Source organism: Eumetopias jubatus, unplaced genomic scaffold (genome assembly GCF_037043125.1).
Source record: "Eumetopias jubatus isolate StellerSeaLion01/CBP00866 unplaced genomic scaffold, mEumJub1_p1.0 scaffold_2, whole genome shotgun sequence".
Lineage (NCBI taxonomy): Eukaryota > Metazoa > Chordata > Mammalia > Carnivora > Otariidae > Eumetopias > Eumetopias jubatus.
Window position 1 is genome coordinate 35,603,912 of NW_028274808.1, and position 25,893 is coordinate 35,629,804.

At 42.9% G+C, this 25,893-nt stretch overlaps 1 protein-coding gene across 7 annotated transcripts in view; it reads left to right on the forward strand.

The window, feature by feature from the left end:
• TACC1 (transforming acidic coiled-coil containing protein 1) overlaps positions 1-19,863 on the forward strand; it is an 88,996-nt gene extending 69,133 nt beyond the window's left edge. For all 7 annotated transcript variants that reach the window (XM_028124033.2, XM_028124034.2, XM_028124031.2 and 4 more), the window contains 7 exons: positions 4,734-4,862; positions 6,465-6,541; positions 8,146-8,189; positions 9,692-9,852; positions 10,769-10,875; positions 13,907-14,027; positions 15,107-19,863. In XM_028124033.2, the coding sequence (XP_027979834.1) occupies positions 4,734-4,862; positions 6,465-6,541; positions 8,146-8,189; positions 9,692-9,852; positions 10,769-10,875; positions 13,907-14,027; positions 15,107-15,175 (708 nt within the window). In that variant the 3' untranslated portion in view covers positions 15,176-19,863. The remainder of the gene's footprint in view (positions 1-4,733; positions 4,863-6,464; positions 6,542-8,145; positions 8,190-9,691; positions 9,853-10,768; positions 10,876-13,906; positions 14,028-15,106) is intronic.
• The last annotated feature ends 6,030 nt before the right edge of the window (positions 19,864-25,893 follow it).

The window sequence follows — 25,893 nt, forward strand, 5'->3', positions numbered from 1 at the left end:
AGACCTAAGGTCACCACTAGAGCCAAAACCAAGAGTTGAAGGCTTAACTCACTAAGCCACCCAGGCACCCCGGCCCTTAAATCTATTAAAGCCAACCCAGGGGGTACCTGGTGACACAGTGGGTTAAGCCTCTGACTCTTGGTTTCAGTTCAGGTCGTGATCTCAGGGTTGTGAGATCAAGCTCTGCATCGGACTCCACGTTCAGCATAGAGTCTGCTTTAGACTCTCTCTCCCTTTCCCTCTTCCCTTCTCTCTCTCTCTCTCTCAAATAAATAAATAAAATCTTTAAAAAATTTGAGGGTCTTTAGGACATAGGATAGTTGAAGCTATAGGATTAGATGAAGCTGTGATTGAAACATCCTTTACCTTAATCCACAGTAAAAATACATTTTGCATCTTGACATATATATATATATATATATATATATATGAATGACATCACAACATCTGCATTTGTATTTTTATAAAACAAATTGCACAAAACAGTATCTACCTTTCTTCATGTGATTCCCTCTGCTATTTTTCTATTCTATTTCATTTTTTAAAAGATTTTATTTATTTATTTGAGAGAAAGAGAGCAAGCATGAGAGAGCATGAGCAGGGGAAGAGGAAGGGCAGAGTGAGAGACTCCCCACTGAGCCGGGAGCCTGACTAAGGGCTCGATCCCAGGACCCTGGGATCAAGACCTGAACCAAAAGCAGACGCTTAACCGACTGAACCACCCAGGCACCTCCTCTATTTCATTTTTTAAATTCCATTTCATTTTTTAATGCAGATTGCATGTCCTAATAAATTGTTTTCAGGACTCACTGTTAGGCCAAGACACACAGTGATTCCCTAGAGGACACAGAATGAGCGAACGTGAAGGTAGATGGGTGAAGCAGTAGCCTGTGGAAACGTGGGCAGAAGGAGGACATACACAAAGCACATAGGGTCTCAGGAGCGTTGTCCCCCTACAAGGGCTTCACACATTAGTGAATTTGTTTCTGGACAAAATCACTTTTTTGGGAGCCAGGTCGCCTAATCCCAGCACAACCTCTCATGGGCCTGTCTTTCCTCATCTGTGGGAGAGAGGACCCCCACCCACGATAGGCTGACATTACACACGCCACTACCCAAAGAGCCTGCTCATGCACTTGGGGAAACCAGTTCCTTTGGAAGTTTTCTAAGTACTAAGGGAGCGCTTTCTTGTGTTTTCAGTCTTTAAAAATAGCAAACGGTTGATCAGGGCAGGTTGTGTTGAGTGGACCAAGCCTTGGTCTGCACAGCTGCAGGTTTAGGTGGCTTCCCCAGCGTTGGGAACAGACTGGTTCAACTTCCGGATTCCCAACTTCTTCATCTATAAAATGAGAGCACCTATTGGCCTCATCCAGTGGTCATGAGGATGAAAGGCAGTGATAATGTTAAAAGTGGGAGCTGCAGAGTGGTAGGCCACTGTCAGGTGGGCTGATGCTGCCAGGAAGAGGGTGGGAGAGTGAGCAAGAAAGAAAAGTGGGGAATACTTGTCTTTGGAGCTGGCTGCCAAAGAACATACCCTATGTTGTGATCTTTTAAAAGTAACCCCAGTGGAACTTCCTGAAGTCAATGAATTTCTACTTCCTAGAATGTGGAATAGGTGTCGCATAAGGAAATTGCAGTATTCAAAACATTGAATAAAGAAATCTGGTTCATCTAGCATTCACTTGTTTAAGTCTCTCTGTGTTTCTTGGAAGCGCATTCCTGTTGCAGCAGTCGGTGGTAGCCAGGGCAAAGTGACTTAAGGCCAGAGTGCACTCAGTGGGCAGTGAGTCTCATCTTGCTTATCGGCTATTGGTCTGCAGCGTTTTTCAGTTAGGAGCCAATTTATTTTTTTAGGAAGGCTTAAACTTCTAAAAATTGAGTTCAATTGGTTTTTCCAAGGATGTCTCTGTTAGAGCTCAGTGGCTGGGGTGGTACTACTCCATTGGATTCAAGGACAGAAGATGGGATGAGCTCCGCTTGCTGTGAGAGACTAACGGTGCTCATTTTCCCACTGCAAGGACACGAGCAGAGAGGTTTCCTTGGTGGCATCCGTGCTCACTGCCAGTCTGCAACAGACTGCATTGAGTTCCACTGTCTAGAGACAGGTCTTTCTTGGCCCTCACTTGTGAATGCTTTGGGGAAAGGGGAAAGGATTAGGGTACGTGAAACGATCCTTTGGAAGGCTGGGACTGACTGGGTTAGCATCTTTATTAAACATAATAGATTACCCAGCCCAGGATGAGATTGTCAGGTCAGTTCTTTATGATGGTAGATTCCGTAGGCTTTCTGTGCTGTTGGATAAGCAATATAAAGGACTAAAGAAGGTGAAAAGCTAAATCCTAGGATTCTTGAAAAAGGTGACTAAAATAGGCCATGGCCATAAATTCCTCATAAGAGCTGTTGCATTTTGCATTTAAGCCATGAGGGGAGAGGCACGGGGCCACGTGGAAGGGAGTGACTAGCAGCCCACTCATCTGGATATATCTGCCCCCATCTAAGGTCTGATCACCTGCTTCCACTTGGGATGTTGCCTCTTCCAGATACATTAAGCTGTTGAGCAAGTGGGCAGACAACTCATTTATCCTCTCAACAAATGAATGAGATACTGACTTCTAGAATAGACATTGATGTTTTCCTTACTAAGAAAACTCTTTTTGGCTTATTTCCCAAAATCTTGCTAACTTCAGGGTCATGGGAGGCACAGAAGGGCTGTTTCTTAGAATTGATTTGACTTGGTGATTCTGGCTTCAACTAATAAAAACACAGAAGACTGATTTTAAAATGTATTAATTTAGAATCAGAAATTCAACAAAGTGAACCAAATGTGTCAGCTTGACCTAGGGTGTTACCTCCCTGTAGGCAAGTTACATGGGAAACCAAGAGTATGAGAAAGTTTCTTGAGGGAGAAGCATGGCACAGGAAGTTAATGGACTGATGCCTCAAATGTCCAGAGGTTTATTCATTATCCACAAGAAACATTTCTGATGTCCTCCTGTCTGGCTCTGGAATCCTGGGGCAGTTCTGCTGGGTGCCTCTGATCTTACACAGGCTGCAGTCAAGGTACTGACCAGAGCTGCAGTCACCTCCAGGCTCAACTTGGGGTGGAGCCACTTCCAAGCTCACTCACGCGGCTGTCGGCATGTCTCAAGTCCTCACTAGCTGTTGGCAGAGACATCAATTCCTTGCCATGTGGGCCTCTCCATAGAGAGTTCTTCGCAGTGTGGAAGCTGGAGTCTTTTTGTAAACTAATCTCAAAAGTGACATCCCATGGCTTTTACCATAGTCTCTTTAGAAGTGAGTCCCCAGGTCCAGCCTAGACTCAAGGGGAGAAGATTACATGAGAGGATGAGTACCAGGACAGTGGAGGTCATCGGGGGCCGTGTTTGAGGCTGCCCACAAGTGGCTTCTGGCTCTAGTGATAGATCTACCCCATGTTAGTGTTTCTGGAGGGACCATGGACTCCTGTCAGCAGGGTGGGCTGCCTTCCTCCAGATGTTGCTTGAAACGGGCGCTGCCAGCTTGTGGCTTTCACATTCCCCATTTCCCTGGCCTAAGCCAGGGCTTTCTGTATCAGGCCCTTCTACATGAAGCTAAAGGCAAAAATTATGTGTGAATTTTTGAGCATTTTCTAGAGAAAGAGCGATTTGCAATGACCGTGAAAAGTTTAAAAACTACTGGTCTAAGCTGACTCTGGACTTTCTGTTCAGTCTTGGTTCAAACAAGATACCAGAGAGATTGGTTATATAGATTCTTAAGAGTGTTAAGATTATTGCCAGGTCCTTGGGCTGGCATTTTGGATGTTATTAGATCAGTTTTTTCCTATTTACACAAAAAAGTTTACTTACACAGGTGGGAGGAAAGAGCCCCAAAAATGCCTTTTAGGAAAGAGCAGAGGATGAAGTCCATGTTCATGTGAAAAAAATCACCACTGTAGCTTTCTGGAACCTGAGTTTACAATAAAAGCAAGCTGCTGCATCAGAAGGGAACCGAAAACTTAACAGCAAGGAAGAATCAAAAAAGTGAAAGTGCAGGCATAGATCTGGACTTTACCTGTGGCCACTTTGTACAGGGACCATTCATGGTGTCCACCTGACAGCATCAGTGGGTCAGGGCCGGACGTCACTGCAGAGCAACTGAAGTTCCTGGTGGCCCCGAATTGTTCTGGGGTTGGGGCAGGGGAGTCAGCATTCAGATGTGTGTGCCATTTCTGCTTCCTGAAGCCTGAGAGTTACTAATCCACTTTAGAAACATTTCTATCCAAGGTAACTAAAGAGGTACACAAAAGTATCAATATGTTTAAAAGTTGATACTTCATTATGTTTGAAAGTTGATACGCTTTTGGGAAAAGTTACATGGAATGCATCATCCCCAGAAATCCCCTGAAAAATGAGACATTTTTCCTTTTCAAGCATGTGATTCTTTGGTGACCGGTCACTGTGATAATCACACTTTCTCCTTTTTGGATAAGGAGAAAACTTCACTAGGCTGTCTATTAAATGGAAGTTAACTTGCTCCCCCACCCCCATATTCATTAGAGAACTTTTTCCTTTAGATAGTACTGTAACTAGATTTTATTTTATTTTATTTTTTGAAAGCTTCCCCTGCAGTGTTTTTATCTTCAAACATGTTTTTAAACATTGTAGTCCGTTGAGTAATGAGGAAGTTTTTGAAGGATGCTTGGGGTTGGGAAGCTGAAGACTGAAGGTATTAAGTGTAACTTCTTGCCCCCTTAGGGACTGTTGTTGGAGTCCTCTGTGGAGAAGGCCCCTGTGTCTGTGGCCTGTGGAGGGGAGAGCCCCCTGGATGGCATCTGCCTCAGTGAATCAGATAAGACAGCCGTGCTTACCCTCATAAGAGAAGAGGTAAAGGCCCTCGTGTTCTGTCCACTTTTCACTCCCTGACTTTGTGAAGCCCATGCGCCAGCAGGGAGATCCTATCTCTGTTTGACTTGAGTTATTCCTGGCTGGAAGTTCTTATTTCCTGCAGCTTGTGTAGTTCATAGAAAGGGCTCCCTGTAAAACTCTCATTGGTGCTGGAGTCCTGGGGAAAAAGCTGACAGCGCTTCGTTATCTTTCAGCCTTGAAGTTTTTTGAATATTGAATTCTGCCAACTCTTCCCACATATGTAACTAAATCAGTGTCTTCGTTTAACAGACTTGCAGTAATATAAAATTGCTTCCCACTTTGATCCATTCTTTAATTAAACAGATCAACTCTTAAATTCCTTTCCTGTGTCTCTTGAACAGCCTCTTTTCAAAATAGATTCCTGCTAGGCCTTTCCTGGGTGATTAGAAAAATATGAAAGATGCAGTCATGTGCTCTTAATCAGTTACCACCCTCTCCTGTTATATTTCTATGCTGTATTTTATGTGTTTGGCTTGTGTGTTTCTTGATGATCCCACCCTTTTTTTTTTTAAAGAAGGGAATTCCCTTATTTGTAGCAATGTTATTTTTATAATACAGTGAGAGTAGTTAAGAACCTGATATATAGGTCTTTTAAAGCTTCACAAAATAGTATTAGGTTGATAATGAGGGATGTCAGCTGGTCCTGTTGTCAGAACTTGGGAGCAGTGGTGAGAAGGCCCTGCCAAAATCTTGTCAATGAGAAAAATGACCTCATCTTCCCCCCGAGAGTGAAACTATGAGAAGACTGCCTAATGGAGCAGAGCAAGAATGTGCCTCATCACCTGAAGCAGACGGGCTGGCTGCTAGTTCTTGAGATTCTGTTAAAGGCACCAAAATAAAGACTGTTGTTATCAATGAGAAAGAGAGAAGCATAGAGAAGTATAATAAAAGGAAAACAGTGATGCCCTTCTAAGCTCTGTCCAGGCACATGGAGTTTGAGGTAGTGATTTATTGAGGGCGTCCCAAACAGGGATACGGGTGCTGGTCTGAGGAGCAAGATCCTGCCTGTAGTGAGATACAGGTGCATCTGGCTGGAGGTTTTGAACTTCTGAGCCCCTAGTTATGACTCCATTCTTATCAAGCCATCAGAAATCTCTGTAGAATGAGAATATGCTGGTCATGCTAATGCTCTGATGCTGTCATAGTTCTATTTCTTATCATAAGTAAAATTAGTACTTTGATTAAGGTGAGTCTCTGCCAGGCTGATGGCTCTTCTTTTGGTGTCCTGTCCCAATCACAGTTCTGGGCCTACAGAGCCATGAGCCAGACCCTGGACCTGGGTAAAATTCACAGAGATTGTGATTATCACTTGGAACTTTCCTGGGAGATGTTCTCTTCACCTCTACTTTGGTGGCTACGTTTCCACCATCCTATGTGGCAGAGAGTACATTTTTCCAAATGCTTGTGAGCATTATACACAGAGGTTGAGGCTTTATATTCCCAATGTAGCTTGAATGTCTTGGGATGCACCTGGTTGTATGTTTTCAGTTTTCAATCTTAAATTCAAACTGTAATAGATTTCAGTAGGTAAAACCAAGCTTTATCTCTATTATAATTTAGATAATCACTAAGGAAATTGAAGCAAATGAATGGAAGAAAAAATACGAAGAAACCCGACAAGAAGTCTTGGAGATGAGGTTAGACTAGAGGTTTGGGGGAAGGGTTGGATACCTTTATGCATTGTTAGATTTAATATAAATGTAGTAATGAAAGTATTTGCTTACCACAGAACCAGCTGTTGAGAACTAGACGGCATTGATATTTGCACCTTAATTTGTGATTGACAGTGTCTTTTCATGAGTGTTTCTGACCAGTTATTCAAAATTTTTTTTTAAGATTTTATTTATTTGCGAGAGAGAGAATGAGAGACAGAGAGCGTGAGAGGGAGGAGGGTCAGAGGGAGAAGCAGACTCCCCGCTGAGCAGGGAGCCCGATGTGGGACTTGATCCCGGGACTCCAGGATCATGACCTGAGCTGAAGGCAGTCGCTTAACCAGGCGCCCTGACCAGTTATTCAAATACTGTAGCTTCTTGTGGGTTTTTGAAAACATTACAAGTAAGCAGAACCCACATAGTTCTTACCTTTTGAAGAGACATCAATTTGTGCGAAAAAAATCCACTTAAACTCCAGAATAATAAGATTTATTGACATACTCAGTTATGGAGGCCTTATAATTTGTAACACTTTTCTAAAACTCAGTTACACATGATGGCTTCAAATTTCATAACCACCAAATAGATTATAAAAAGCATGTTAACAGGAAACAAAATCGATTGACTTAAATTGAGATCTTTTTATTTTTGCTCTTCATTCCCTAGAAAGGAGAATTAGAAGCTGTGAAATAACTAAAGATGGCAACAAAGAAGAAGAAAAACGCATAATTTATACACTCATACAGTCAACACTTGAATGATAAACATTTTAATTATGCCCACTTGAATTTGTAGCTCTTGTATTACTTGCTTTGTAAGCATTTACTGGGTGTGAGGTCCCGTGCAGGGTGTAGCAAACAGGAGGGGACAGCCCCTGCCCTTAGCTTAACAGTAGCCGTCGGAAGAAACTCGGACCAAAGTGATGGGCACCACCAGCAAGGGGCAGGGGAACCATCATTTCTCACTGAGGAGTCACAGGGAAGAGCACTCATCTTACTGGAAAGGGTCAGGGACACTTCACTGCACTTCACCAAAAAGAAAGGTTCACATGACAGGGTGATCTTTAAAGTGTTTGAATAACTGAAATGCTTTTGGAACTAGGACAGTAAAATAAAATTTGTGACTGAATCAGAGGGCACGGACTGCCCATAAGGGTGGATGAGGGCCAGGAAAGCCTGAACTCAGATCAGACTTCTTAGGAAGAACCCCAAGAATGTCATTCACTTACTTTGTAAAAGATTGATTTGTCCAGGCAGAGTTAATGTTATTGCCTTGAGGTCATTTACATGAGGTTCAAAGAGAAAGTGAAGGCAGTTTCTATAGATAAAATAAATAGAATGAAAGGCTTGTTAAACATAAAATCTTCAGAAAAACTTTTTTTGAACGTTAACAAATCTTACCTTAATATTAAAAAAGCCCCAAAGCAGATAATTGGGTTATGTAAATTTGTTCATTTGAACATCATTTAAATATTCATTGAACATCATATACAGTGTTCAAATGTTCGTTTGTTAATGTGTTTGTTTAGGGCAGCATTTCTCCAACTTCCATTGAAAATTCTCTTCTGATAATAATTTTTTTTTTTTAAGGAAAATTGTGGCTGAATATGAAAAGACCATTGCCCAAATGATTGGTAAGGACTTTTTTTTTTAAGATTTTACTTGTTTATTTGAGAGAGAGTGAGTGCGTGTGGCGGAGGGGCAGAGGGAGAAGGAGAAAGATTCTCAAACAGACTCCCACAGAGCGGGGAGCTGGACTTGGGGCTCAATCTCACGACCCTGAGTTCATGACCTGAGCCGGACATGACCAAGAGGCGGACGCTTAGCCGACTGAGCCATCCAGGCGCCCCTGGCCTTTTTCTTTGGTGTGAGTCACAGGTTCCATAGATGATTTTCAAATCAGAATATGAGCTTCCACTTGTCCCTCTTTTAGGTTCAGTTGATGCTCACTGTTTGCAGTGGTTCCGTTCTACAACGTTGCCACAAACACTGAATTAGCAAATACTGAGCTATTGCTTTAGGGGAAGTACAGGGTGAGGTTCCTGCGGGCCTCTGGTCACAACATCTTTGTCAATACATAACCTTGTCTTATTGTATTTCTGTTTAAAGACATCTGGTTTAATGTCAGTTCATTAACATTGAACTCATGGCGCAGTGCTGTATTCGTGCCTGAATGAAGATGATCTCACGAAGGTATTTTCTCCGTAAGGCACATCACAGCCTTCTTGCTCACCCAGAAAGCACAAAAATGCAAAAATCATGATACTAAATAGACTGAAAAGGATACTTATTTACAGTATGAAACAAGGAGGCAGTGTGTCGTCTGGTTCAGCCTTAGCTGAGAATGTGCACGTTAAGTGACTGACATTTTTTGCCCCTCTGCACATGACTAGGAATGCACCCCAAGCACTGATTTTTAGTTTACAAATAAATTTTAGCAAGTGGATAAATTCACAAGGACACAATCCGCAAATAATGAGCATCAGCCATAGTTAGGTTCATTTTAGAGGCTAGCAAATGCTTGAATTCTGTGACAAACCCTCCACCTGGCACCCAGAAGGTTGATGGCCTACTCATATCATCAGTACCCCTGGGTGGGGTCTTCCTTTGGGTGCAGTGTCCTTACTCTGCTGCAAGTTGTACTTTTTCCCTATATTTGACACACTGGTACCTTTTACAAACCAACAGTAGTTGGTGCTCATGCATTGAATTTAGAAATAACTCTGCAGCCAATATTGTCAGGACTGACTGCCTAAGTCTTTCTCTGCTTAAGCACTGAAATGATATTTTCTACGGTCCACGTCACCTCATGCCTTCCCAGTGTAGGGCCTTTGTCATAGCTGCTCCTCTGCTGGAATATTCTCCCTGGATAGCTGCATGGCTCCCACCCTCAGCTCCTTTGCATCCCTCTGAGAGAGGCCACCTATTTGAAAAAGGAACCCCACCCCTCTTGTTCTGCTTTGGTTTCCCCTCATCACTTGTCACCATCTGAATCTCCCACTAACGTAAGTCCTTGAGAGGAACTTTGTTATGTCCACTGCTGGGTCCCCCACCAAGAATACGGCTTAGCTCACAGAGGGCAGCTGATAACCATCTGTTGTATGACTCTGCCTTCACTTTTGATTGTGGTTCACAGAAGATGAACAGAGGACAAGTATGACCTCTCAGAAAAGCTTCCAGCAACTGACCATGGAGAAGGAGCAGGCCCTGGCTGACCTTAATTCTGTGGAAAGGTCCCTTTCTGATCTCTTCAGGAGATACGAGAACCTGAAAGGCGTTCTGGAAGGGTTCAAGAAGGTAGCGTGTCCTTTTGCTTTTGTCTCCTTAGTAGTGTATTTTCTTGGTAATGGATCTTTAAACATAGATGCCAGAGATGTGGATAGCCTTCTAAATAGGGGCTCGGGGTCCATTATCATTGGCCTTCTATCTTCTGTTCCAGTGAAGGTAGAGGTGTTCTTTCCTCTTTTCTCTTTCTGTGGTGGTTCAGGCATCTGGCTCACCAGGTGACGTGTCTTGGTCATTCCCCTCCTAGGTCAGGCTACAGCCAGAGTGTGGCATGGAGTGTAGTAAGTGTGGAACCCTCAGACCTTAGGAGAATTCTAGAAATTGTTTTGATAATTCACCAATTTAATATTAGTAAAGGGAAAATTTAGCACTGAAAAATTCAGGCTATAATTCTAGAAGAAAATAAGTAATAATCTTTCAAATTTACATGTAAGTGGGCATATTGATTCACCTTAGTTGCATACCATCAATAAGATACATTTATAGCAATGAACATTCTTTTTTTTTTTCATTGTAAAATAAAAATGAGAATGGCCAGTTTACCTAAAAGGAGACTCAGATTGCCATTCACTATTGAACTCTTTTTTTTTTAAGATTTATTTTTTAAGTAATCTCTACACCCAACATGGGGCTTGAACTCACAACCCCAAGATCAAGAGTCATGTGCTCTACTGACTGAGCCAGCCAGGCGCCACTGCCACTCACTTTTGAATGACGGCCTCCCTAAACTGGGTATATTGGTATAACTGAAACTTACTGTGTTTTGAAAACTTATACATGAAGAAATTATCTAGAATTTCTTCAGTAAGAATTATTTGTGCCTGTTTTCTCAAAAAAACCCTGGTACATGGTTTGTCACTAGTAGAAGAAAAATAAAATGACCAGTTTCTTTTATTTCTATTATTCTTTTATTGTCACTTTGGAACAGAATGAAGAAGCCTTGAAAAAATGTGCCCAGGATTACTTAGCCAGAGTTAAACAAGAGGAACAGCGATACCAGGCTCTGAAGATCCACGCAGAAGAAAAACTAGACAAGTGAGAACTCGCGATAAATCTGTTTCACGGTTCATGGTGTGGTGGGAAGATTGGAAAAGGCCAGGAAAAACCCTCAGCCTTGTTTGGCAATTCCAGGTTGCACTGGGGGGTGTGTGTCTGTGTGTCTGTGTGTCTGTGTGCACGTGCGCATACATTTTACTTAATTTTTTGAATAGGTAAAATCTTCACATGGTTCAAGCATTACAAAGAATAAAAAGATACACAGTATCTCTCTCCCAACCCAATACCCTTCCTCCCCCGCCCTCCTCACCACAGGTAATTTGGTCGTTAGTTCCTCCAGTCCTTGCAGGTCTACTTTTTCTCCTTCTCCCCCTCCCCCAGCTTTGTGGAGATAAAATTAACATAAATCATTGTGCAAGTTTAAGGTGTATGACCTGTTGATTTGCTCCAGTTCTATATCACACAACAGTAGCCTTAACTAACACCTCCAGCACACCATGTGATCACCGTTTTTTTACTGTGGTGAGACTCTCCCTTTGTTATACAGATGACAGCATACTTTGTTTTTTTCATTTAGTGGTGTATTTTGGAAATCTTCCCATAGCAATCCATGAAGAGCTTCCATTATTTTTCTTAACGGCCATATGGTGTTCCAGCGTTGAAATGTGTCATTTATTTAACCAAACCCGTCTCCTATGGGACACTCAGGTTATTTACCATCCACTACAAACAGGGCTGCAGTAAGGAACCTTGGATTATTATCATTTGGCGTGCATTTTGGTGAGCTGTCTGTATGCTGGAAAAGGAATTACTAGGCCAAAGAATATATGAATTTGTAATCATGATAAATGTTGTCAAATTGCCCTCATTCGACTTTCATCCCTGCATGAAGTATGAGAGCTTCTCTTCTCCCCACAGCTTGGCCAACAGACCAAATTTTTGGTTTTCTGCAAATCCAATAGATAAAGGTGGTATTTCAGTTTAGTTGGGGTTTTCTTTTTTTGATAAACAAATAGAGCATTTATTATATTCAGTGTAGTTTTGATTTTGTTTATCTTATGAGTAAAATTGAACTTATTTTAGCAACTGTCTATACACATATTCGCTTTACCGTGAATGATTCTATTCTTTGCCTGGTTTTCTATTGTCAGTTTATATATTATATATATAAATATATTACTATATTTATGCACTAAGGATGCCAGCCCTTTGTGATATGAGTTGTGAATGATTTTTCTAATTTGTCTTTTGCCTTCTAGTGTTTTTTGACATACAGGAATTTATTTTTATGTAGCAAAATTTGTCAGTCATTTCTTTTACTCAGGATTTTCTGTCTTGGTGACAAAGATCTTCTTTGGGCTGAATATAAAATATTCTCCCATGTTTTCCTTCTAATACTTTTATGGCTTTATTTTTTTAACCCTTAAATCCAGCACATTTGGAATTTATCCTGAGGAACAGTCTGAAGAATGCTGCCAACTTTATTTTTTAACTAAAAAGTGATACCTACTTGTACATTTTGCTCTTTATCTTCATATTTGTAAAACATTTCAAGTTCCCCTCTCTCATTTTCACTCTCAGAGGTACTGCTATCAAAGGTTTATTGTGTGTCCTTCCAGTTTTTTCTTTGTGCCTTTACAAATACTACCCAAAATGGCTTTGGACTTTTTAGTTATAAAATACAGATTTCCTTTTTCACTTAATAGTGTATCATGGCCATTTTCCACGTCAGAACGTATAGTTCCATTTAGTTGTTTTTATTAGGTTGTAGGATTATTCCATTCCTTTATCGACGGGCATTTAGATAGTTTCATGCTTTTTTCTATTGTAAACAATTCTTCAGTGAACATACTGGTGCACACAATTGCGCAAAGTGGGAGTACTGCTGCGGATACATTACTTTAAGGGAATCGCTGGGTCAGAAGATGTATTCATTTTATTGTTTTTTTTTTTTAAAGATTTTATTTATTTATTTATTTGAGAGAGAGAATGAGATAGAGAGCATGAGATGGGGGAGAGTCCGAGGGAGAAGCAGACTCCCGGCTGAGCAGGGAGCCCGATGTGGGACTCCATCCCAGGACTCCAGGATCATGACCTGAGCCGAAGGCAGTCGCTTAACCAACTGAGCCACCCAGGTGCCCAGATGTATTCATTTTAAATCATAATAGTTGCAACCATATCACCCTCCACAAAGCGCCAGTTTTCATTTCCCCCATCAGCTGGTGAGCCTGTTTCCTTGCATCTTGGCCATCATAGAAAAAGAGCATCCTGGTTAATATTTGTCAATCTGATAAATTTTAAAAGTTTATCGTTTAAATTTGCATGCCTCTGACTACTACTGAGTTCTTAGCTTCCTTTCATCAATTAACTGGCTATTTATCAATTGACATTTATAGTTTTTAAAATTTCTTTTGTAGGGGCGCCTGGGTGGCTCAGTTGGTTAAGCGACTGCCTTCGGCTCAGGTCACGATCCCAGGGTCCTGGGATGGAGCCCCGCATCGGGCTCCCTGCTCAGCGGGAAGCCTGCTTCTCCCTTTCCCACTCCCCCTGCTTGTGTTCCCTCTCTCTCTGTCTCTCTCTTTCTCTGTCAATTAAATAAATAAAAATCTTTAAAATAAATAAATAAATAAAATTTCTGTTGTATCTCATTAATAAAGTCACTTTAAGTTCTAGTGTCATAGAGGTCAGTGGTTAGTGTCCTGTAACAATCCCACAGACCCTGCCTGCTATTGCCCTAGGTTAAAAAAAAAAAAAATCTAAGATTGCTGTAGAAACTGTCACATGATTCCATTTTCTAGTGACATAAATTTTGAACTCTCTGCGGCCTATGAGATTAATCCTGCCACTGGTTTTCACCTTGGAAATTTCCTTAGCAGTTGGGTATCAATTGAATATTTATAAATTTAAACTGAATGATTTAGGTCACTGATGTTTCCCTTATCATGCTGTCATTTCTTTTAATCTGTGTCTCACAGATGTCAGCGGTTAGTATCTTGACTCCTTAGCTATGACTGATGATTAACCAGGTGTTTCTTGTCCCTTTATTCTGCAAACAAAACACCACAAACAGAGCCAATGAAGAGATCGCTCAGGTTCGAACAAAAGCAAAGGCCGAGAGTGCAGCCCTCCATGCCGGACTCCGGAAGGAACAGATGAAGGTGGAGTCCCTGGAAAGAGCCCTTCAGCAGAAGGTACACAGAGGGGTGTGGTGTGACGACCGGAGAGACACTTGGTTTTCCTCCTTGGCAGTGGCTAACTTGTAGTGGATTTGGATGAAAGACAATCCTTGTCTTTTTTGCCCAGACACTTTGATCCAGCTCCTCTGGGAACTGATTCAGGTGGACACGAACAAGGCAGACCATTAATTCCCAAGCGTATGAGTAGGAAATATCCCCGGGCAGGATGCAGAGAGGAAATTGCATTAACTAAAATTTAGGGGACCAGACACTTCTTAGCTCTGAGGCTGCCTTTTTTCTTTCTTTTTGTTTTTTTATGTAATACATGACACCATCTTGCCCCTTCATTGGAACTTTACCCTCTTGGGGACATTGGCAACGTCTGGAGATATATTTACTTGTCACGACTGGCAGATCATTGGTAGAGGCCAGAAATGCTACTAAACATCTAACAATGCACAGGACAGTCCCTACAACAAAGATTGACCCAGCTCAAAATGTCAGTGGTACCATGGTTGAGAAATTCTGTAGGGAGATAAAAATCAGGTCCCTATTTCTCACTGTTCAGTGATTCTTGGACTTCATTTTTTTGTGTGTGCCTCTGATGTTTTTCTTACTGTATCTCCAATTATGTACTCATGCCTCTGGCATCCTGTCACCTAGAGCAAGGGTTTCTATCATGGGGTCTGCTAACTCCTAGACAATGTTCCCTGGGATACTCAGACTCCAGAATCCTAGGTCCCTGGAGGTGCTGATGGGCTGAGTGAGGTCCCAGATACCTGTGTTTGTAACAAGTATTGCAGGTAATTCCTGCGATAACAAGAAAATTTGAGGACTAAAGTTCATGGACAAGCTGCAGAGGGCCAGTGGTTACCCTCATCCCCTACTCAACTGAAGCATGACTTGGGGAACACATGAACATTTTTCAGGGGAGAAGGGTCCCTTTCTTTAAAGGGTCTCCGATGTAGAAAAGTTAGGAACCACTCAGCCAGGATGTCAAGGCAGAGCATAGTCAGCCTTGGGACTATTTAGTTGTCATTGCCTTGATCTCAGGATGCAAAGTGGCCTATATAACCATGTCATTTGTCTTTCAGAACCAAGAAATCGAGGAACTAACGAAAATCTGCGACGAGCTGATTGCAAAGCTGGGGAAGACTGACTGAGTTTTCCGCCATTAGCTCAGCAGATCTGCATTTGGCTGCTTTTCTCTTAACCACAGTTATCTTGCCTTATCCAGGAATAATTGTCCCTTTGCAGAGAAAAAAAAAAAAAAATCTTTAAAAAAGCACATGCCCACTGCTGCCTGTCCCGCTTTGCTGCTGACACAACAGCCCTGGAAGGAACCCGAGAGCATCGCACGGTCCTGGGAGGAGTGGCGTCCGAGCACTGTCCACCAATAGGTTTGGTCAGGCTGCTAAGTTTGGGGGCGTGATTTCTCTGTCTTTAGTTCATTTTTAAAAGTCATCTTTTCTTTTCCAAGCATGTTAAATTTGGGATTTTGTGGCTCCTCTTTGGGATCATCTTCTGTCCACCACCTGTCTGCATTTTTTGGTGACCTATTTACTTCGTCTTTTAAATTTAGCGTTCAACATTGGTAGTCTTATTTGAGGGAGGAAATAATTTGGCCTATTGTTACTTCTAGTTTGTAAACAAGAAGGGACTTTGAGTACCTGTTTCTACACACACATACACACACACATATATGCTTATATATATACGCTGCTGGTTTTTTCCTCCGAAGCAGAGTCAAATAAGAGCTTCTCCACACAAGAGCGTATTTCCATAAATGTAAAACCCTGTCTTGAAATAGAGTCGTGGCCCAGCATGCCAACCTCACACTTTGGGGAATTGAAGGTGCAAAGACCCCAGACTCAGGTTTTACGTCTGGGGAAGACTTTTTGCCACAGTGTTTCGTTGCCCTGGTATTTGGTTACTCCTCAGCCCTGACAAGTGCGGCCCCTTTGGGGTCAGTCTCCAGAGCATGAAGGGCAGCACTGGCTGGACTCCCTCCAAGCTGAGGTTTGGCAAGTCTGTCCCAGAGCCGTTCTGTCTCCTCTGCTTCTATTTGTTGCTACAAAATCAGCATTGACCCTTCATCATCTATTTGAAATATGCAAAGAAAATCTACTTGTAAAAGGCTTAGGCAGTCTCATTGAGTTAAAAGGTAACTGTAGCCCTGCTAGCCATTGTAAGGAGAAGAAACAGTTGGTTTTTTACAAGTGTAATGCGTTGTTCTTTGGATTTTTTTTTTTTTAAGGCAAAAAACCCTTTCAAACTTAGAATGTGTAACAAAACGGGCTATAAAAATCATGTGAACCACTCCAAAAATCAGCACATTTTGAATATTGTTAAACAAAGAGCATTTGGATCCCGGAGGAGAGGAGTGCAGGGGGCAGAACAACACTCACAAAACCAAATTCCTGAAGCTCTTCCTGGACGTGGGTCAGAGTGATGGGGCCATTAACCCCAAGATGGAAATCTCTCCATGTAATGTCAGTGAACACCCTTCCATTTGGTAGGCAGAACCAAATCCATGCAGTGTTTGAAAACACTCTTTTGTCTTAATCTTACACCCTGAAAGTCTTCATGGTGATATGCACTATATTCAGTACATGTAAGTTTTCGTACCTTTCCTGCAAAAACTCTTGCATGATCCAACTTCAGCAATGAATTGTGCCTAGTGGAGAACCTCTATAGATCTTTAAAAATGCATTTTTCTTTAGCAGTGTACTATTCACATGGGTGCGATCTTTAGCCCCAGGAAGGTCTGTCTAATGTCTTTTAAAGCTAGAAGTCACGTCTTACCAATATGCATTTATCGTAATTGGTGCTTAGGCTGTATTTTAAAGCCTACTGTCTTAATATTTTGTACAAAAAAGAACAACAGAAATGATCTGTGGTTGGAGAAGTGACTTGACAATCATTTGGGCTTTGAGAGCAGTCACTGTGGTTCAGTGTGAGTACCATACTGTAGCCACAGTGTCCGTGATGGACAAGTGTCTCCAGTTGGTGGAACGGATTTCTCTTGGTCCTCCACTACTAGGGAAATTAACTTTGCATTTTGCAGAAAGAAACATTGCTAAACCTTTTTGCCGCTGTGTTTTGGTCAGATATCCATGTTTATTTGTTTTATATTGATCTGTTTTAAGCATGAAAGGCTTATAGTGGTCTCCATTCTAAATCCGTAGTCCTCCATTTAGGCTTCTTATGTATATAAAAAAAAGTAGCGGTGTGTGAAAACCAAAGTGACGACAATCCTTCCCTAGCACGCTAGTGGAAGAGACCCCCCCCCCCCCAAAAGACCCCAGTGAATGAGGTTGCTGCACAAGGGCCACGAAAGGGCCCTGGTTACGCAACGTCCGCCGCTGGCTTCTCAGCCATGGCTGTTACAAGGGAATGTTCTTCCTCCTCACTTCATAGATGGATATTCTCCAACAAGAATAAAAATGTAGCTTGTTCAGCTGGCAAATCAGAATATCCTGGGCAGAAAGAAGTATGTTTGTTTTTCTTGAAAAATAAGCAAAAGGAAAAAAAAAAAAACTTTCTCAAAATTCTAAAGAGTAAGAACATAGCCTAGAGTTTTGCTTCAAAGCGTGTTAACAAGAGTGAGAAGAGAGGAGAAAGGAAGCTGCTGTCCCGGACAGGTTTGGGGGCATTAGGTAATCAGTCTTGTTGAGACTCTGAACCCAGAGCTATTTCTTAAGTTTTTGACTTTGCCAAAGTGTAGATAGATAGTCTTTATCTAAAAGTATTTTAATGGGAAGATTTAGCTAAGACAGACCAAACAGTTTGTCACTTGGTTGGCTGGTCAGTTATAGTCAGACCTCCTGAGATTTACTTTATTTGGAGAAGCTCCTGGAAGCCAGTGACCTGCCCAAACCTTTTGTTCTGTAAAACTGTTCTGGAAATATTGAGAAGCCCAGTTTTCTCACGTGGTTTCTAGCTTCTTCAGACCCAGCCCAAATTAGGAAGTACAGAAGCACATGATGGTGAGGAACTCTGACGATCTGGCAGCCTTCCAGAATGATATGGAATCTAAGGGGAGATACATGTTTCATTTTGGAGGCTAACTCAAGCTGAATTTTACCCTTCCTTCCTGTCCCACACTTTGTGCAACCCTCCCACAAATACTTAGATATTTATTAGACAGCCCTGAATTAGCACTGTTTATACACGGGGAGCATCAAGTGCCCCGAACGTTCCTGGGCTGACTAAGCAGCCAGAATGAAACACTGATTTTCAATCAAGGCAGGTAACAGAGGGCCCAGCGGTGGTTCTACAGCTCAGAATAGAGTTTTAAAGAGAGGGCATTGGTAAGTCTGGTGTGCTGTGGTCAGAGATGATTCAGCACACCCTTTTTTGGTGGGGCAGAAGCTTTAACACTCCCTGTTTATTTCCTTTGGTTCTTCACTACAGCCGGTAGCCGTCTCCCAAGTCATACACGATTGTCGTCCCTCTAGTCTGTGACTGTGCGAGCTTGCTCTCGGACGACGTGGGTTTCTTACTTTATCCTCTTGTCGGGAAGAGAGAAACTAAGTGTTGAAAGATTAAATGATTTAGGCAAAGGATTTTAAAGTAAAGATGTATATATTCTAAAGAATTTAAAAGATAACAGATTATTATTTGCTTATGAAAGAATAAAATATAGTCTGGGAATCCCAGAATGCCAAGCCAAAGGTCTAAGAAGTCATCTTCTTCAAAGATTTTAAAGAAGTAGCATTTTGAGGAGACTTCTGTCCAAAAAGGTTTGACTGGCCTCCAGATTCCAGTGGCTTTAGGAAAGCAACGTACCACTCAAACCTTGAGTCTCCCGCATAGTAAAGGTAAAGGAACTGATACACAAGACACTTCTCTCTCTAAGGGTCTCCTCTGGAAGATGATGTCAACGGCAGCATTTCCAGGGAAGACCCACGCCCTCGTGCCCAGAGCCAGCATTCTGGAGACTAAAGATTGCACTTTTCGTAGTTCTTTGTCCAAATGCGATCCCATTTCTGTGCCTCTTAGCATGCAGTTAGATTTGGACAAACAAGATTCCTAAGGAATGACTTTATTAACTATAATATGGTTACAGCTATTACATATATATATATATTCTGGTTATGGTTCTAATATGGAGATGTTGCGTGGGACGCCGGCCTGTGGCAGTCCGAATAACGCTCCCAACTCATTTGGAGGCCAGGCCCAGAGCTGAGGGGTGGCTCGAACCTTCCCTGTATCCCTGCTTCACCGTAGAGCTGTGAAGGTGTCACTTTGTTCCCCCTCTGCCTTTCAGTGGTATCTGAAATATATACAAAGTACGTCCTAGTCACATTGCTAACGGATGCTCTGTGAATAATTTCCACATGGACGTGTACGGATTTGAACTCTGAAACTGCGCCCAGTCCAGATACGGGGCCGCCTGCAGATTACTGGCCACACGCGCAGCTTCCGAGCCGTCCTTGTCACCCAGGGGGACGGGATCCAGGCATTCCTTTTAAACCTCAGAGGTAGCAGTAAACCTTTCAGTGTTGCTGTTAGCAAGTGTGTGTTTGCCAGTAGATACCCATTTGTACTCACGTGCCAACAAGTAAACGTCAGCCACACATCTGCTTCCTCTGCGTCCCCACGGGCGCCCAGCCGCTTGTGAGGAGCCTCTCGTCTGGAGGAGCGAACGCCTCATCGACTACTGTTATCAGGATTGTGTTGTGTGGAATAATCATCTACATAAATTTTATATGCACACTACTTTCCCTTTTATATGTCAGGTAAATATTTGTAAAAGTTATACTCACACAAATGAAATTATTATAATGATTACTAATATATTTTTTCCATGTTTCATTGCCTGAATAAAAACTGTTTACCACTGTTAGATCTGGGCGTGGGAGTGTTTTGCCCCCTGGTTAGAAGTCTTCTTATCCCCAAGTGTGAAAATTTATGACAGCCCTGCTTTTCAGAGCTCCATATTTCAGGCTAAAAATAGAACAGATGACATTTTCACAACACTCATTTTGTGAAATTTTATGCATTTGGTTGGGTGTGTAATTAAAACAAACAAACTTTGGAATTCAGACCTTGCCATATAAATTTCCATGCCTTCGCATCTGTGCAAACAAAGTTTTTAATTGCGTGCTTCTTGGTTTTGCTTAGAGACTGCGTGTCTGCTTTGGCATTTTGCAAGCCCTGAGAACCTAAGTCCCCTCAAGCTTTTGGACTCATTGACAAACACAGGATAAGCCCGGACTGTGCAAACACTGCAAAGCAGCCCACAGCAAAGAGTTCACGTGTTTGTGCTTCTTCTAGGTTAACACCAGGAGAAACTTTTTCAGTACTGGCCCGGCCACCTCTGTGCTTAAGGGGAGAGGGGCCTGGGCAGGAGACTTCATGAGTTTTACTGCAGGAAAAGATCAACTAGAAGGCTAGTTATGGGTCCACTCCACAGCTTGGTGGGGGACCGACCCACTGTGGTGTCCGAGCACTGTTGGCTGCATCATAAGACCCCTGCAGCCTATGAAGTTCCTAAAAAACGTTTCTCTCTAGTATGCTCCTGAGCCGGCAGGAGGAGTCCTGTAAAACAACAGAGGAGGTGGCACTGATTCTTGCTACATGCTCACAACGGTAGAAATCTCATCATTTTCCAAGCATTATTGCGAAGAAGAAGACAGAAAATACCTTCCTACTCCTACAGTTGTATTCTTAGATACGATGAGACCAAAGGGGATTTTCACACGTTTGCAAATAGGGGATCGTTTTAGTGAGTGGCAAGCGGTATTTTCATAAGAGAAACCATAACAGGAGGTAAGGTATCGCACAAGTTAAGGATGAGTAGTGTTTCACGAAATCTGTTGCAGATAGAAGTGTGTATGTACTAGGTCATGATGGAAAGTTAATTTCTTGCTATGGCCGGTGGTGGAAGTGTGAAAAAAAAACCAATCTACCAACTTAAGTCCTTTTGCAACTATAGAAACTGAGGTCCGGAGAGAAATGTGGCCAAGACCGCATAGCTTGCATATTAGTGAACATTGTTGCCGTCCTTCAAAATGGGCAGCAAAATTGTCACTTCGTCCTTTGTCCTTTTCAAGCTCTTTAAATCCAAGCCCTCCCAGGTTTGGATAATATTGTAGGCATTTTCCAAGTTTGTAGGCACTTAAGGACCAGTCAAAACCGAATACCTTTCTCCTCATGCAATTATTCACTTACCAAATACTTCTGCATCTGCAGAATCTAAAGTGAAACGTGCGGAGTTTCTGAGGCTTAGTTAGCGAAAGAGAAATTGTTTTCAAGTTTCACTGAAACGTCACTGAAATATAAATGATAGCTAAATAAAACTTCTTTGCCAGCAGAAAGCCATTCCTAATCTAAAAGTTTTTGCCCAGTTGTGATTTATAGGTTATTTTATCTAAGTTATGTGCATGAGGGTGGAGACCCAGTGCTGCTTACAATTTAATCACGAGATAAATCTAACCGCGCCCCCCCCCCCCCCACAGGACAAGATGGCGCGGGACCGTCAGTGCTGTGACAAGCCCTGAGTGCTGGTGGGGTCCTGGAGGAGGGACAGTGGAATAGGGAAAGACACACAAATCCAGCAGAGCACCAGGCCATGTAGACCAGCACCCAGCTCAGACTGGCTTCAGATCCAGCGTCTCTGTTATTTCGCAGGCCTGAGCTTGTTTTCCTAGCTAGGGATAATAGTTCCCACCTCATGAGGGGCTGGGGAGGGCTCCAGGGGAATGCATGCATCGTGCCTGTCCCTTAGGTCCTTATGGGATAGTGATTATCATCCCACCTAAAACTTGGAGTTTATCCAAGTTTCAAATGGAGACTGACTCTTAGAGTCAAATGATTTTGCTGTTAGTTTTATTAGACATCTCAAAATAACAAAGCTTTGGAAACTGAAGAGTTACCTAACTTTGTTCTTTTATTTGAGATGAATAGGAGGTCGGAGTGTAGAGGATTAGTTGAAGACAGATCCCAAAGTTAGGGCGATTGAGCAATTAAATGGGGATGGATGTCCCTGTTTGTGTGCCACAGACCATTCCAAGTGCCCCCAGACCTGTACCAGCCGTGAGATCCTAGGTGTCTATGATCTTTTTTTTTTTTAAAGATTTTACTTACTTATTTCACAGAGACATAGCGAGAGAGGGAACACAAGCAGAGGAACTGGTAGAGGGAGAAGCAGGCTTCCCACAGAGCAGGGAGCCCGATGTGGGGCTCAATCCCAGGACTCTGGGATCATGACCCGAGCCGAAGGCAGACGCTTAATGACTAAGCCACCCAGGCGCCCCAGGTGTCTATGATCTTGAGTTTTCCTTTGCCGGAATGTGTAGGTCTCCGTGGGAATATACATGCAGGAACAGACCAGATACAACTCAGTTAACAAAACTTGACTTTTAGCTAATTTAAAGGAAATTTGAGTCCTCTCAGTGCCAGGTGCCTTTACAAATAGGTCACGTGAACAATTCCATGTGGGTGGAATTTTTTTCAACCGATGCGGGAAAACGAGGTTAAAAAACACTGAACGTGAACGTGAGTCGGTTAGCTGGAGGGTGGAGATGGCATGTGAACCCCGGTCTCTGATCTCAAATCCCATTCTCCTTAAGGCCACTCCATGTTGAGAGCATGTCCTTTGAGCATGCAGAGGACTTTTTATCTTGCTCTTTTCTCACCTCAAGTGGGAATATTTCAGTGGATAGCAGAAGGCCATTGCATGATGTCTCCACAGTTCCAAGAGTGTGACAGCATGAAACCTACTCAGAGCTGCATAATTGGCCACTGTACTGGAAAGGCACTGTAAAGGGATAAACAAAACTCCATTCTACCTCTCAGGCATCCTGACTTTGCAAAAAGAGCTCGGCATGGGAGGCTGAGCCATGGGTTCTAGGCCTAGTTTTTGTCAGCTGCATTTGGTTAGGTCCCACCCCCCTCATTTGGACTGAGAATGCTAGCAGGTCTGATTTGTAATTTGACAGGTCTGTCCAAAGTGCTGGCTATCAGGCAAAAGCTCCCCCGGTTTCCCTTTCGAAGTCATTCTGGAAAGGCCTATCTTGAGATGTCTTTTTTTTTTTTTTTAAGATTTTATTTATTTATTTGACAGAGACAGCGAGAGCAGGAACACAAGCAGGGGGAGTGGGAGAGGGAGAAGCAGGCTTCCCGCTGAGCAGGGAGCCCGATGCGGGGCTCTATCCCAGGACCCTGGGATCATGACCTGAGCCCAAGGCAGACGCCTAACGACTGAGCCACCCAGGCACCCTTGAGATGTCTTTACAGGAGTGGACTTGCCACAAGATGGTGGGGCCACAGGGATTTTTGCCGTGTCCGCTGTGGCTGCAGCATTCAGAGAGGCAAATGCCAGCGCGCATTACACAGGAAGGGAAAAGGCCTGGGCCCAGGCCCCAAGCCGACATCCAGGTTTGTGCTCATTTTCTCTGGCCAACTGCTCTGATCTAGGCCTCCGTTTTGTCCACAGGATGAAGGCAGGTTTTATCCTCTAAGCCTCTCCCAAGAGTGTCATGACAGCCACTGTCCCCAACACTCCCATGACTCAAGCTGACGCGCTCAACAGTCCCAGGGCCCTATGCCCACAGACTCAGGCCTTTGCTTGCACACCCTGTGGAGATGGCCAGCCCGCACCGTCTGCCTTTCTGAGAATAAATTACTTTGACAAAACGTGTTGAGTTCTTAAGATGTGCAAACTCATAATCGCAAATACTCAACCGTAAGACATTCTGTAGGCTTACGCCTTTTTCGTTCTAGACATCAAAAATGACAGCGCAGTTTGCTAATGTGGTGCGTTCAGGCATAATCACCATATTTTACTGAACTCTTGGAAGAGTCCAGCCAGACCCGTTCAGACCACGAGGTGCCGTGCAATAAGGCACATATACCTCAGATTCCCCCCGAAAGGGTGTCACGGTAATTTGCCTCTTATGAAGTCCTGATTTTTCCAGACACATTTTTTTTTTCTTTCTCCCTTTCAGTTGATCTTTGTAACATCATCCGTTTTTGGCAGAAGAGGTCTAAAATCGAGTGTTTCCTGCAGCAGCTTCCCGTGCAAATGTGTGTGACAGGTCACTAGGGGGCGCCACTCAAATTGCAGGTTAACACCCATCTGGGAGGCTCTGATAGAGAAGAGAGCAGACGTGCTGGTGGTTAAGAATTAGCAGTGAAGAGAAGCCCTGAGCCGTGGAATTTTAATCTCATACGTACGTGTGTGCACTGGGTCGCAATTTTAAATGACTTAGGTTGAGGGTCTGAAAAGTTAAAATAAAAAGAACAAAAGTTTGAAAGCCAAAAAAAAAAAAAAGTTTGAAAGCCACCAACTGCAGGTTTGGGGGCAGGGGGGTTGTGGAATCAGTTACAGTGTTTTCTGGGAGTGAAAAAGGACTTTCGGTTGCAATGCCCATCTCTTAAAAGTAAGCTACAGAGTTAGACCACTTAGTAACCAACAACCACAGTTCATAGTAACTTGAAGAAATCCACACTTTAGAACAGGAACATGAAGCTGCTTTCAGAAAACAGGACATCATAAAAATTCCTTCCTAATGGTCAGTTGAGAGGGAAAGAGAAAAGAGGAAGTTAGGGGAGAGCATATAAAGAATAAGAGCCTGGGAGCCCAAAAGTGTTCTAAAAAATAAATTTCTGTTTTACAAGAGAAAAAGCAAAATTCTGTCCTTCCCGGGTGCCCACCGTACTGAACGCTCTCTCCTTCCTGTGGCGGCAGAGGGCGGGCCTTCTTGGGTTCAAAGCCCCATTTTGCTGCCAGTGCTGAAAGCTAACCTGACTCCCAATCGAAAAAATGAAACCAGTAGGACTGCTCCTTGATTACAGGTTCTTATCCTAAACTCCCTTTGCACAGTTCAATTCTGAATGAAAAATGTGTGTATACGCAGTAAAATCCTGAAAATCTTCACTAGATTCAGGTGATTGTTACCGCAAACGCCATTCTCCAACTGAGTAACCTCAAGCAGTTAGGATGCTTGTGTTAAATGAGAAAGTGACTAAGTCATGAGGTTACCACGCATTTTTACAAGTGTGATAAGATGTGAAGTTGAGTTTGAGAGTTTGAGCCAATGAAATAAACCTAAAAAAAAAGGTTTCGCCACAATGTCACACAGGTGGCGATCTGAGAACCCCAGGGATCTGGTGAAATAACTGGTCAACTAGAATAGCTGTTGAGATAACCCACCAGCTTCTCTAAACATTTTAAACAAATTTTAGAATAATTTTAAATTTACAGCCCAGTTGCAAGGATTCTCTAGACTTTGCTTCCCCCTTTTGTGGTTAGCTCTCTACATCTGCCCTTCCCTATTTCTTATCTCACTGTTAACAGTGTTCCAAGAAGGTCTGAGTATTTACTGAGCATTTACCAGGTGCCAAGTCCTGGGGGCGGGGGGATGCTGATGAGGGAAAGCTTTATCCATCTCCTTGTCCCTTTTCTTCCCCAGTGTTTTCCCTCCTTTTTCAAGCCTTATTGTACTTTTGTGGTATGTTCCATATAGGGATAAGGAAGGACTATGAGCTGTTCGTTCACCCCATCTTAGAAATAAGCATTACTGTGGTTATAGGTGAGGGGTGGTATCATGGGCAATCTCTTTTCCAATAAGATATGTTACCTTAATAAATTTTCAAGACTTATTTGAGAGAGAGAGCAGGCGGAGGGGCAGAGGGAGAGAAGAGAATCTCCAGCAGACTACCCGCTGAGCACGGAGCTCCATCTCACGGCCCTGAGATCAAGACCTGAGCGAAATCAAGGGTGGGATGCTTAACCGACTGAGCCACCAGTCACCCCAACAATTTTTATTTATTTTATTTTTTAAAGATTTTATTCATTTATTTGACACAGAGAGAGCGATGGTGAGAGAGAGAGAGCACAAGCAGGGGGAGCGGCAGGCAGAGGGAGAAG